This window comes from Cricetulus griseus, unplaced genomic scaffold (assembly GCF_003668045.3).
Source record: "Cricetulus griseus strain 17A/GY unplaced genomic scaffold, alternate assembly CriGri-PICRH-1.0 unplaced_scaffold_226, whole genome shotgun sequence".
Taxonomy (NCBI): Eukaryota; Metazoa; Chordata; class Mammalia; order Rodentia; family Cricetidae; genus Cricetulus; species Cricetulus griseus.
The window spans coordinates 36,951-50,810 of NW_023276949.1; the positions used below are offsets into that span (position 1 = coordinate 36,951).

General features: G+C 42.4%; 1 protein-coding gene across 1 annotated transcript; it reads right to left on the minus strand.

Moving 5' to 3' along the window:
• Positions 1-9,164: 9,164 nt before the first annotated feature.
• LOC113838911 (40S ribosomal protein S6-like) lies at positions 9,165-12,021 on the minus strand. Its single transcript, XM_035453771.1, has 2 exons — positions 11,982-12,021; positions 9,165-9,961 (listed from the first exon to the last, which is right to left on the minus strand). The coding sequence occupies exons 1-2, from the start codon at positions 12,019-12,021 to the stop codon at positions 9,189-9,191; spliced, it is 813 nt and encodes a 270-aa protein (XP_035309662.1). The 3' UTR covers positions 9,165-9,188.
• Between the last annotated feature and the right edge of the window lie 1,839 nt (positions 12,022-13,860).

The following is a 13,860-nucleotide window of genomic DNA, read 5'->3' on the forward strand; positions in this document are numbered from 1 at the left end:
AGGTGCATCTAAGTCTCAGGGGAGGGACCTCCTTTTTTAGTCTGGTGCCAGGTGAGGCCTTTCTGAGTAAATTATTTAGACTTTGAAAAAAATAGACAAGTGTTGTGCCATTGAGCCTATCTGGACATTGTTTGGTTATATACATATATATATATATATATAGGTTAAGAGCACCGACAACTCTTCCAGAGGTCCTGAGTTCAATTCCCAGCAACCACATGGTGGCTCACAACCATTATGAGATCTGGTGCCTTCTTCTGGTATGCAGATATAATATACATGGAAGCAGAATATTGTATACATAATAAATAAAATCTTTAAAAAATACTTAACAAATCAATAAAAATATTTTAAAAATTAGAAATGATCTTATTTTACATATCAATTCCAGATCACTCTCCCTTCTACCCTCTCGGGCCCCCTGTGGAGACCCTCATCACATTCCCCATCTACTGCCCAGGGAGGGTGAGGCATTCCATGAGGGATCAAGACATTTGGGGCAGGACCTTGATGGTCCCTTGTGTACCAGTCTAAGAGAGTATCCCTCCATGGGAAATGGGCTCCCAAATCCATTCGTGCAATAGGGATACATCCTGGTTTCACTGCCAAAGGCCCCATAGGCTGCCCAGTGCTCCTAGCTGACACCCATGTTCAGGGGGCCTGGTTTGGTCCTATGTTGTTTCCCCATTCTGGGGTGCATGGGTTCCTACTTTCTCAGGTCAGCTGTTTCTGCAGGTTTTCCCAGAATGATCTAGACCCTTAATTGGTCACTCCTCCCTCTCTGAAACTGGATTCCAGGACTTGGGCTCTGTGCTTACCTGTGGATCTCTGCTTCTCCTTCCATCAGCTAATGGATGAAGGTTCTAGGATGGCATTCAGGGCAGTCATCATTCTCATGGTAGGGAAAGGGCATTAAAGTTATTCTCTCCCCTATTGATTAGGTTCCTAGTTGGGGTCATTCTTGCGGATCTCTGTACAATTCCCTAGTGCCAGATTTCTCTTTAAACCTACAGTGGCTCCTCTACTGATTGTCTCTTTCCTTGCTCTGCTCTATTCCTCTCCCCACACAATCGTCCTCAGCCCTCATGTTCTCATCCCTCTCCTCCCCTCCCCTCATTCATTATGCTACCTCCATACCCACTCTCCCCATGGTCCCAATTTGCTCAGGAACTCTTGTATTTTCAGCTTCACTGCAGGACCATGGATGACACTTTCATGGTCCTCCTTGTTTCCTTGCTTCTCTGGTGGTATGGAATGTACTCTGGTAAACCTTTGCTCTATGTCTAATATCCATATAAGAGTGAATACATACCATGTTTGTCTTTCTGTGACTGGGTACCTCACTTAGGATTGTTTCAACTAGTTCTATCCCTTTGCCTGCAAGTTTCAAGATTTCATTGAGCTTTTATGCCGAGTAGTATTCCATTGTATAAATGTACCACATTTTCTCATTGCATTCTTCAGCTGAGGGGCATATAGATTGATTCCATGTTCTGCCTTTTACAAACAATGCTACTATGAACATAGTTGGACATAAGTCCTTATTGTATGAATGTGCATTCTTTGGGTATATGCCTAAGAGAGGAATTGCTGAATCTTGAGGTAGACTGATTCTGATTTTCCTAAGAAACCATCATACTGTTTTTCAACATGGTTGTACAAGTTTGCAGTCCCAACAGCAATGGAGGAGTACTCCTCTTTCTCTACAGAACAGGATCCATCCTTTTGCTGCATACAAGAAACATACTTCAACCTTAAAGACAGATACAGCCTCAGAGTTGGGAAAAGATTTTCCAATAAATAAGCTTAGCAGACATCTATACTATGTTTCACCAAAACACAAAAGAACATAGCAGACACAGTGATAGATAAGTAGTCTCAGGTCTGGTCAGAACCAACACCAGCTCCAGGATATCTGTGCTTTTCAGGCCGCACCTTTTGGGGGACTTTACAGATTATGTTTTGCCCATTTGTTCCTGAACCAGACCTGGATGGATGATGAGAAAAAGAGGTCAGAGAAAGACTTTTATGCCCAGCCTAGCCTACAAGGTCTAGATGATGAAGAGAAGGACTGGCTTTGCCTGACACCTGCTCACCGCCCACACACACACATGCAGATAGTTCTAGGAATCCTGATGTCAAAGAGGAGAGATGAAGAGAGGATGAGTGTGTGCTGACATACCTGGGAACAAGAAGACTTCAGTAGAAATTCAGTAGGATTCACTGGGAGAACTGTTAACTTAGCCCACGAGATCCCATGGAGCTGTTGCATAGACCCAGGGTGTACCTGAATTGAATAGAATGTGCACTCCAGCCTTGGATGCAAATATTTCACAACTGCACAACTGTCCTTAGCTGCCCAAAGCAGCATAGCAGCACTGGGTGTGCGGATTATGGTTGACTATGCAGGGTTCAGAGAAGGGAGCTGATTGAATAGTGGCTATTCCCGCTTAGGAAGAGAGGGACAAGAGAAAGACCTACATGATCTGCTACCCAGGCTCCCAAATCCTTTGTGCATACATGAAGCATTCCCTGTGCAGGCACTTCAGGCATTTGGGAAAACATACAGCCACATGACCTTAAATTTACATCCACCTTGAACCACCGTGTCCCCCACTTATTATCATCAGTCATCAACCTCACTGCCCTCCCTGTAGCCTCACTCAGTCTTCACATCCCCCTATGGAACACCTGGCCCAGATCAGGATGTCTTTCTCTATTGAGAAGAAATATGCAGGGATAATTTAGTTGAAGTCTGGAAAATTAATAGAGGCTTGAATCCATCCTCTAAGGTCTCATGCCCATCTGGAACTCCTATAGAAAATAAATTTGTCTTGCACTGGTGAGTGAGCATATGAGGAAATGGGCCTCTGATCAGAATAATACCAAGTGACCCTCTTCTTTATTTCCATCACAGTTCCATTATCCCATAAGTCCCTCATTTATTCTCATGGTTTCTTTTTTCAATTGAGACAGAGTCCACTAAGCCTCTACTGTCGTCTATTTGCCCGTATAAACCAGGCTCATTCCCAACTCACAGAAATCCCTGTCCACTGCCTCCTCAGTACAGGGATGGGAAGTTTAGGACACATATGCAGGATGGTTACCCATTCTTGACTGGGAAGGGTGTCATCAGCCTTAGACCTTCCTGGGTGTCACTCTTTTTTTCATTGTCATCAAAGCAACTTCTGTTTTATTTTTTCTTTACTTCATTTTTTAAAATTATAAATTTTAAAAATGCTTTGGCCTAAGCCAGGCAGTGGTGGCACACGCCTTTATTTCCCAGCACTCAGGTGGCAGAGGCAGGCGGATCTCCGTGAGTTCCAGACTAGCCTGGTCTACAAGAGCTAGTTCCGGGAGAGCCTTCAAAGCCACAGAGAAACCCTGTCTCAAAAAACAAAATGCTTTGACTTCTAAATTTAAATACAAGGACCGGTTACTTGGGAAAAGAATTTCTGCTTTTGTTTCCACAGAAAATGAAGAAGCTGTGGATTCCTTCCAAACTAATAGGGTTTGGTGACTGGAGACCCTTGAAGCAGTGTCCTAGGTGATCCAGCATCTAAAACAGCCAAACAAGGCAGCCTTGCAAACCTTTCCAGCCAGGATTTCTGGTTTCCTTAGCATCCCCGTGGTATTCCAGTGCCCCCTAACAGCAGGAGGGAACTTTAGAGGGAACGATGCCTGCCTTCCCAAATATTGTTTATGAATGTGTGTTTTCATTTACATGGGGTTGGTCATACATGGTAATGACAAGGAATGTTTGACAGATGATCAAGAGAAGTGAGTAAACCTTGCCAGTAAAAAATATATATAATTAGAGATCTGAGACAGAATTATCAGTCAGATGAATGTATATTTACTTAGCTATATTTAATAGCCAGGAGAGCTGAAGTAAAGCAGAAGCCCATACAGAAGGTTTTATGGTTTAAAAGTTTTGAAAGGATCCTTCCCTCTCACAGAAGCCACCTCCGAAGGTTTATCAGAGCTGCGGCTTGGCTTGGAGAAACAAAGGTGGAAGCAGGTATATGTGCAGGACAGCAGGAAATCTCTGCCTCTGAACTGGTTAGCAATGTAACAGACACCAGAGAACTCCGCACCTACTGAGGAGCGGCTAGAAGAAAAAAAAGAATATACAAGGCAGAATGATAGAGATGAGTGGAAGAGAGAGTTGTTTTAAATTGGGAAAACAGAGAGGCAAAACCTAGAGGTAAAACTGAAAGATTTAGTGGAATCGCTCTCACAGGAGGTAAGAAATTTACAGGTTTCCTCAGATCAGAGAAAAAGCAGAATTTGCAGAGCAGTGTCAGATCACAGGTGAGAAGAATAAAGCCCAAACCTTCCTGTTTCTTATGAGATGCTCGCCGAGGAAGGGCAATACAAAGACACAGATCAGCAGTTAGATCTTGAGATGGCAGTGTATATGCAGATTGGCAAAGCTGCCAAGAGAACTTGGAACAAGCTTCCAGATGCTAGGACACAGACCAAAGCCTTTAGAAAGAGTAGACAGGGATCTAGGGAGTTTTTTCAGAATTGTCTCTAGACTAATGAAGGCATCATCCAGGATAACATCAGATACAGGTGTTGAACATCTGATTCTGAAACAGCTAGCTTCTGAGAATGCTAATACAGTATTCCAGGTGAGCAAAGACCTTACAGAAAGAAAAGTGACATAGATGAGTTTATTAAGATTGGTCCAGATAATGGGGTGACAGAAACTTCAGTTGATAATATTATTCCTATGGAGAAAGCAAGGCAAAGGGGAGAAAAATGCACAAAACCATCTAAAGTTTGTTTTGGATGTGGTCAGACAGGGCATCAGGTCAGACAATGTCCCAACAGGGTACATTAGGAACGAGGTTTTGCCAAAGATACAAGAGAGGAAAAGTAGCCACAGATGATCAACAGCCAGCCATTTAGAAAAAGGCAAGTTAGGTCTTTGTGTGGCTTGGGTACCAAGGTAACTGTAGCCTTGTAAAAAGCGTTTGGCAATGATCCTCCTGCTTCTATTTCGTAGAACAGTTTGAGGAGCACTGGTATTAACTTGTCTTTGAATTTCTGGTGGAATTCTGCACTGAAGCCATCTGCCCTGAGCTTTATTGGTTGAGAGACTTTGGATGACTGCTTCTATTTCACTTAGGGTTGTATGTCTATTTAAATTATTTATCTATTCTTGATTTAATTTTGGTAAGTGATACCTATCCAGGAAATTGTCCATTTCCTTAAATTTTCTCATTTTGTGGAGTACTGGTTTTCAAAGGACGATTCTCTGGATGTCCTCATTGTCCATTGTTATGTTCCCTTTTTCATTTCTGATTTTGGTAATTAGCATGCTCTCTCTCTGCCTTTTGGTTAGTTTGTATAAGGATTTGGTTCGTTTGTATAAGGATTTGTCTATCTTACTGATTTTTCTCCAAGAACTCTTTGTTCAGTTGGTATTTGTATTTTCTTTATTTCTACTTTTTTGATTGCAGCCCTCAACTTGATTATTTCCTGGTGTCTACTCCTCCAGGCTGAGTTTCATTCACTTTGTTTTGGAGTTTTCAGTTGTGCTGTTAATTCTCTAGTGTGACTATTCTCCAGGTTCTTTATGTGGGCACTTAGTGCGATGAACTTTCCTCTTAGCACTGCTTTCAAAGTGTCCCATAAGTTTGGGTATGTTGTGTTTTCATTCTCATTGAATTCTCGGAAGTCTTTAATTTATTTCTTGCTTGACCCAGGAATGGTGCAATTGCCCATTGTTCAATTTCTATCAGTGTGTAAGGTTTCTACAATTTGTGTTCCTGAATGCTGGTTTTAAGCGGCGGTTGTCTGCTAATCTACACCAGGGTTATTGCAATGTTTTTGTATCTGTTCAGATTTGCCTTAATGCCAAGTATGTGGTTGATTTTAGAATGGGTTCCATGTAGTGCTGAGAAGATAGTACATCCTTTTGTGTATTGATGGAATGTTCTATGTAGGTCTGTAAAACCCTATTACGTCATGACTTTTGTTCATTTGTTTCTTTGTTAAATTTCTGTCAGGTAGTCCTGTCCAGTGGTGAAAGTGGGTGTTGAAGTCTCCCAGTATAACTGTGTGAGTTCTTATATGTGATTTCTGTTTTAGTATTGTTTCTCTACTTAATGTTAGTGCCTTTGTAATGGGTTTACATATGTTGGTAGTTGAGACTTCACCTTGATATTTCCTGTGATGAATAAGAAATGACCTTTTTAGTCTTTTAACTTTAGTGTGAATTCTTTCCTTGTTAGATATTAAGATAGGTACACCAAGTTGCTTCTTAGGGCTGTTTGCTTGGAAAACTGATTCTCAGCCCTTACTCTGAGGTATCCTCTGTTTTGAAGGTGAGGAGATATTCTTGTATGCAGCAAAGGTTGGGTTCTGGCTTCAATTCCATTCTGTTAGCCTGTGGCTTTTTACAGGTAAGACCTTAGGTACTGAGGGATATTAATGACCATTGATTGTTGATAATTTTGTTGTGTAATTGTTTTGGTGGGGGTATTGCATGTGAGTTTTTCCCCTATTTCTGACTTTTGGTAAAGAGTGAATACCTATTGCCTATGTTCCTGTGAGTGTAGTTAAACTGCTTGGGTTGGAGTTTTCCTTCTAGAACTTTCTGTAGGGCTGGATTTCTGGATATGTATTATGTAAATCTGGAATTGTCATGCAATATCTTCTTTCTCCATCTATAGAGACTGATAGATGCTGCTGTATACAGTTGTCTGTGCTGGGATCCATGGTCTCTTCTTTGTAAAACGTCTATCCAGGACCTCCTGGCTTTCAGGATTTCCATGGAGAAGTCCGTGTAATTCCCATAGGTCTGCCTTTATGTAACATGGCCTTTTTCCTTTGCTGCTCTTTTTTGTTTTTAATTAATTTAAATTCTTTAATTACTAATATTTACATATCCATCCCCCCATTCCCTACCCCTCCCAGCCTCCCATGTCTCCATGAACTCCCCCACCAAGCCATCCTCCTAATACTCCCCAGGCATAGTGGGTCACTCCACCAGGGACCTTCAAAATCTGCCCTATCATTTAGGGGAAGGCCTAATGCCTCCTTAAGTTCCTGGCCTACATTGGTATCCCTCCATAGGGAATGGACTCCTAAAGTCCATTTGTGCTCTAGGGTTAAAGACTGGCTCCACTCTTAGAGTTCCCATAGACTGTCTTGGCTTCCTAGCTGGCACCCACATTCAGAGGGCCTGTTTTGGTCCAATGGGGTTTCCCCACATTTATGACCAGGGTCTCCATGTTCTCACAAGGTCAGGTCAACTGTTTCTATGGATTTCTGCAGCACTGTCTTGGCTCCTTTACTCATCCCTCCTCCCTCTTCCCAACTGGGTTCCAGGAGTATGACTCACTGTTTTTTTGTGAGTGCCAGTTTCTGCTTTGATCAGCTACTGGATGAAGGCCGTAGGAATGGCAACAAAGGTAGACATCAATCTCATAAGGGAAGGGCATCTTCTCCAATGGTGCTTGGATTCTTAGTTGGGGTCATCCCTGTGGATCCCCTAACATTTCCCCTGTGCTAGACTCTCTCCATATCTGTACTGTCTCCCTCTATCAAGGCATCAACTTTCTTGCCCTCCTCTATTCCTCCCCTGTCTCAGTTCTCTTGTTCTCCTCCCTCATCCCCTTCTTCTCTTCCTACCTCCTTCCTGCCCAACCCCCACCGCTCCCACTTTGTTCATGGGTTCTTGGGCCTTCTTCCAGGGACTATGCAATCTTCTCCTGGGGTCCTACTTGTTTCCTAGCTCCTCTGGCAGTGTGGATTAAAGACGGGTAATCCTTTGCTCTATGTCTAAAAATCATAAAACGTACCATGTTTTAAATTTTGTGACTGGGTTACCTCACTTAGGATGGTTCCTTTAGTTCTACATCGCATCTGCCTTGCCTCGATTCAAGAATTCACTTGTCTCTCTCTTCTGACTGCCGAGGTCAATAGCGCCATATATGTAAATGTGCAACATTTTCTCTATCCATTCTTCAGTTGAGGGGGCATCTAGGTTATGGCTATTACAAACAATGCTACTATGAACATAGTTGAACATCTTTCCTCATTTTAGGAATGTGAATTCTTTAGGTATATCCCCAAGAGAAGAATTGCTGGATCTTGAGGTTGACTGATTCCTATTTTCCTGAGAAATCTCAATATTGTTTTCCAAAGTGGTTGTACAAGTTTGCATTCCCACCAGCAATGGAGGAATGTTCCTCTTTCTCCACATTCTCTCCAGCATAAACTGTCATTGATTTTTTAGCCATCTGATAGGAGTAAGATGGTATCTCAGAGTGGTTTTGAGCTGCCGATCCCTGATGGCTAAGGATGTTGAGCACTTTCTCAAGGGTCTTTCAGTCATTTAGACTCCTCTGTTGGGAATTTTCTATTTAGTTATGTACTCCACTTTTTAATTGCATTGTTTGGTGTTTTGGTGGCTAGCTTCTTGAGTTTGTTGTATATTTTGGTGATCAGCCCTCTGTCAGATGTGGGGTTGGTGAATATCTTTTCCCATTCTGTGGGCTGGCATTTTGTCTTGCTGACTGTGTGCTTTGCCTTACAGAAGCTTCTCGGTTTCAGGAGGTTTCATTTATTAATTGATGATCTCAATGTTTGTCTACTGCTGTTATGTTCAGAAAGTGGTCTCCTATACCAATTTGTTCAAGGGTACCACCTACCTTCTCTTGGAGGTTCAGTGTGGCTGAATTTATGTTGAGGACTTTGATCCATTTGGACTTAGGTTTTATTCTTTGTGATAGATATGGATCTATTTGCAATCTTCTACATGTCTGAATCCAGTTATGCCAACACCATTTGTTGAAGATGCTCTCCTTTTTCCATTGTATAACTTTAGCTTCTTTGTCAAATCAGGTGTTCCCTAGGTGTGTGGCTTAATACCAGGGTTTTCAATTGGATTCCATTGGTCAAACTGTTTATGTAAATGCCAGTACCAAGCTGTTATCAGCACTGTGGCTCTATTATAGAGCTTGAAGTTGGATGGTGATGCCTCCAGAAGTTCCTTCATTGTACAGTGTTTTGGCTATCCTGGCTTTTTTTGTTTTCCCATATGAAGTTTAGTATTCTTTCAAGGTTTCTGAAGAATTGGGTTAGGATCTTTGATGGGATTGCATTGAATCTGTAGGTTGCTTTCAAAAAGATTGCATTTTTTTCAATGTGTGATTATTTATTTGTTATCCTTAAAGACTTATTTTTTGACTGGACTCTGACTTAGAAGTAGAAGCTCTCAGCGAAGACAGCCTACGTCTCTTGGCGATCTGTTCCTGGCGCTTTTCTTTGGCTTCCTTCATTCTCTTGGCCAAAAGTTTAGCATATTCTGCTGCCTCCTCCTTGTTTTTCTTTGTTCTTTGTTTCTTCAGAGCAATACGACAACGTTTGTGTTGTAGAACAAGTGGCGTAACAAGTTGTTGGATCTTGGGTGCTTTGGTCCTGGGCTTCTTACCCTCTGTGTTTAAAGGCTTTCTCACAACATATTGGCGGACATCATCTTCTTTAGAGAGATTAAAAAGCTTTCGAATTCTGCTAGCTCTTTTAGGTCCCAAATGACGAGGAACAGTAGTATCTGTCAGTCCAGGAATGTCCTTCTCTCCTTTTTTTACAATAACCAAGTTGAGAACATTCAGATTGGCATCCACGATGCATCCTCGAACAGACTTGGGCTTCCCCTCTCCAGTTCTCCTTGGTCTATAGCAAGAATGCCCCTTACTCAACAGCAGGCGCACTCTGCCATGGGTCAAAACGCCTTGCTTCATGGGAAAACCTTGTTTGTCAATCCTGCCACTGATTCGGACCACATAACCCTTCCACTCTTCACCCACAGCATCAGCAGCTACTTCTGTGGCCATGTGCTTCTCATAGAACGTACGAAGCTTGTGTTCATCGTCTACTTCGATGAGTTTCTGGCAGCCGATGGCCGGGAAGGAGATACTCAGCTTCAAGTTGACAGTGCCGACTGCGTAGGAGGCGCCACGAAAAAGAGACCTAACTTTCGGCTAACCCAGGTACATATCACTCAAAAGATTGCATTTTTACTATGTTGACCTACCTATCCAAGAGCATGGGAGATCTTTCCATTTTCTGGGATCTTCTATAATTTATTTCCTTAAAGACTCTTACTGTACTTGTATCTCACATTTTTGGTTAGTTTTACCCAAAGAAACTTTATGTTAGTTGCTCTTGTAATGGGTGATGTTTCTCTGACTTCTTTCTCAGTGCATTTATCATCTGTACATAGTAAGTAGGACTACTGATTTATTTTAGTTGATCTTATATCCTGCTACTTATATCCTGCTACTTGGCAGAAGATGTGTATCAGATGTACCTGTTCACTGGTAGTTTTTCAGGTCACTTAAGTAAACTATCATATCATCTGCAAATAGTGTAAGTTTGATTTCTTCCTTTTCAATTTGAATCCCCTTGATCTCCTTTTCTTGTCTTATTCCTCTAGCTAGAACTCCAAATAAAATATTGAACAGATATGGAGAGTGTGTGCAGCCTTGTCTTGTTCCTGATTTTAGACAATATGTGTCATATTAAGAACTAATAAACATATGGAATGAGACTTAAAACAATTCATGGATTTAAAGATAAGGTATAAACACAATATTTTAATTCAACTCACAAATTCAAGAAGCTCACAGGCCAAGTATATTAGCTCATACCTGGAACATCACAACATGGCATCAGAAAAACGAAAAGCAGAAGGTAGAGGCCAGCCTGAACTGCATGCAGAAACACTCACTCACAATACCTGCAAACTGTTTACATATTGCATACATAGGAACAGTTAACTATGAAAGGAAAGAGTAACAAAAATATTATCCCTGAAATATTAAAACTCTTATGTGCAAATTCTTAGCCACGAATTCTAAAAAACAGCATGTGGGAAGTACAGCCAGCAGTTTCCAAAACATTAAGGGCCAGTGTGAGCTACATAGAATCAGAACTTTGACTCAGCAAAGAAGAGCAAACTGTATTTGGTAGCAAGGGCCTGTGATCCTGATAGTGTGGAAGTTGAGGGCAGTGGTGTGAGAAACATCAGAATGAATTCTTGTTAAAAGAAGTAGTGAGAATTGCTCAAAGAAGTCAGGGTGGGACAGGTTGCCTAGAGAGGAATCTAATTCATAGAGTTGTTCAATAAAGAGCTGGTCCTGGATGGCAGAAGAGGCTCCATCATTATCTTTGGCTGGAATGGTGAGAGCTGATTGAGTCTCCCATCCTCTTCCTGCAGGCTTTGTGTCAGGCTCTGGAGCTGTTGATGAAGCTGTGATGAATTCACCAGTCTTTGTTGAATCAGAATCTTGATCTGGACCTGGGTATGCAGGTGATCCACAAGATGCTGTCTGACTTGGGATCCACAAGATGCTGTCTGACTTGGGATTCCATTTCTTCCTGTAGGGGATTGGCCAGCCTGTCCACACTTCAGGGCTTCACATAAAAGACCTTCATTGTCTCCTCAATGAAGAAGACAGAATCAGGTTCTGCAGGACTAGGACTGAGCAAAGGGACATTGGACACTGCCTTGGATCTTCCTCATGGAGAGAATGGATTCTGAGTCTGGACATTCAATGGCTGCCTGGTGGATGTGAACTGACACATAACTGTGTCTGGTATGTGGAATCCCCACAAGCAGAGGCCATGAGAAAGCCAGCGCCTTTGCAGCTGGAAGATTTAGCATTCATATCCTTGCTTCCCTTCCATGAGAGCTCTCTAGACTTCTTCACTGGCTGCTCCTGTTCTATGGATCTCTTCCTCTTCTCGTTTGTTTCACAAGCCTGATCAATTTGGGAGAAAATGGATGCCTGGTCTACTGTATTGTTCAAGCAGTCGAGTTGTTGTGAAGGATCCCAAGTTATGGTCGCTGACACATGGAAAAAAAGGATTCCAAGTGGGAGACAAATTTCAAATGGCTGAATACAGTGGGAGCACTGACACCTGATGGTCTCTCACACATCGGATCTGAGTTGGCTGACCTTGCAAGAGGAACACAATCTTTGGGAAGTCCACACCCATCATGTGATGGCTGGTGGCTGAGCTTCTCAGCGTGTTCTCTACTCTTCTGCATCTACTGCCCCTCCACAGCCTAACTCTTTCAGAAGCTTTTCTTCTCACACTTGTGATCCACAATGGAGAAGTCAGGTTCATCATGTTAAGAGTTAATTCAGGGACTAAGTTGAGTAGTACTGCAGATTCTTGAATGGCCCTGGCACTCCGAATCGGGACTGAGTGATATGCCAAGAGGGACAGACCTTGTTGGGGAGGCTTGTCTCCTGAGATCCACAGGCAGGATTCACATGGACTTCTCAGGCCTTTTTCTGATTCTCTTTAGCATGTCTGGCCTTGAACCAGTTGTAAAGTAGCAAACAAAAGAGATCAGGAGAGGCAGGGAGCCCCCAAAAGGCCCCAAATCTTAAGATGCTGGAAGAAATGCCTGGCCTATGCTCTTTATACTTCATCTATCACTGATTTCAAAGATGAAGGAACATGTATAGAATGAAGGCAGGATGAACAGGACTTGAAGCCAGGAGAATATGGAAGGTTCTAATACAAGGATGACATTTTAAAGGAAGCCCTTAGGTAGAAGCTATTAAGATCCTTTGGAGCAAAATTATCGCTCTGAGGGGACACCACCATTCTGTATTTGGGGACTGAGAGTTAGAGCAACATAAGATAACACTTTTATCTCTATTCCATAAGATTTATAGGGCTTTGCAGTCGCAGTACTTGAGGGGAGAAATGTGTGCACTACTCAGGGAAATATGCATATGCCTGCTGGGTCAGGGGCTATCTGATAAGAGTGAAGGGAGACACTAGACAGGCCATACCTCCATATGGTGCTCCTCCAGGCCAAACCTTTGAACCAGAGTCATGCATTCCTCCTTCAGGTACATGCACTTATCAGAATGTTCTTGCAGTACTAGGTTTTTATCCTCAGTGAATGTTCTGCTTTTCTGCTGCCTCCTTGGATTATTGGAAGACTCTTGTGACTTTGGAGGAACTTGAGATGTCAGGAGACCATCGGGATATGGTGATGCTGAGGTACTTGTAGAACCTTGGGTGACTGGGTTCAGTTAGAGTGCTGGAGGATCTGTTACTTTGAAGTGTATCCGCTCCTCCAGTCCTTTTTCCACCAGGTGGAATTGACAAGCCATGGGGAACATGAAATTCTGGGATCATATGGGAATTTGGTTCCATTGTGAGATCTTTGTAGACTAAAGACACTGGGAATAAAAACAGAAATAGATCAGAGAAGCCCTAAAGAGCCTAGCTCATCCACACATAGCTCCCCATTGCCTGTTGCAGGCTTGGTAGATAATGTCCTGCTCAGGTTTCATCTATGGTGGTGAACACTGTAGACAAAAAGCGTATTAGATGGGACCATACCCTTGGGTCTCCTCAGCACTGTCCTTCTGCTTGCCCCAATTTTGCCTGAAAGGGGTCAATTAAACTAAAGGCAGGAGAATATCAAAGGTTCAAATACACTCTCGCAATTTCTGCAAAATTGTTGCATAGGGTATGCACAAAGAGTTAACCATGAAAGGAAACAAAAACGACACAAATATGGTCACTGAAAAATATTAGTACTCTTGTGTCCAAATTCTAAGCCACAAGTTATAAAAACCAACATGTGGGAAGTAAAGCAAGCTTCTCCCAGAGCATTAAAGGCCATCCTGGGCTACAGAGAATCAGAACTTTGTTCTCACACTACTGCCCTCAACTAACACTTTAGGGTTCAGAGGTAGTTGCTACCAAATGCAGTTTGGTTTTCTTGGCTGAGACAATCTGTATCAGCAGTTGGTAAAAGAAGTCAAGTAATGAGAATTGCTTAAAGAATTCAAGTTGGGACACATT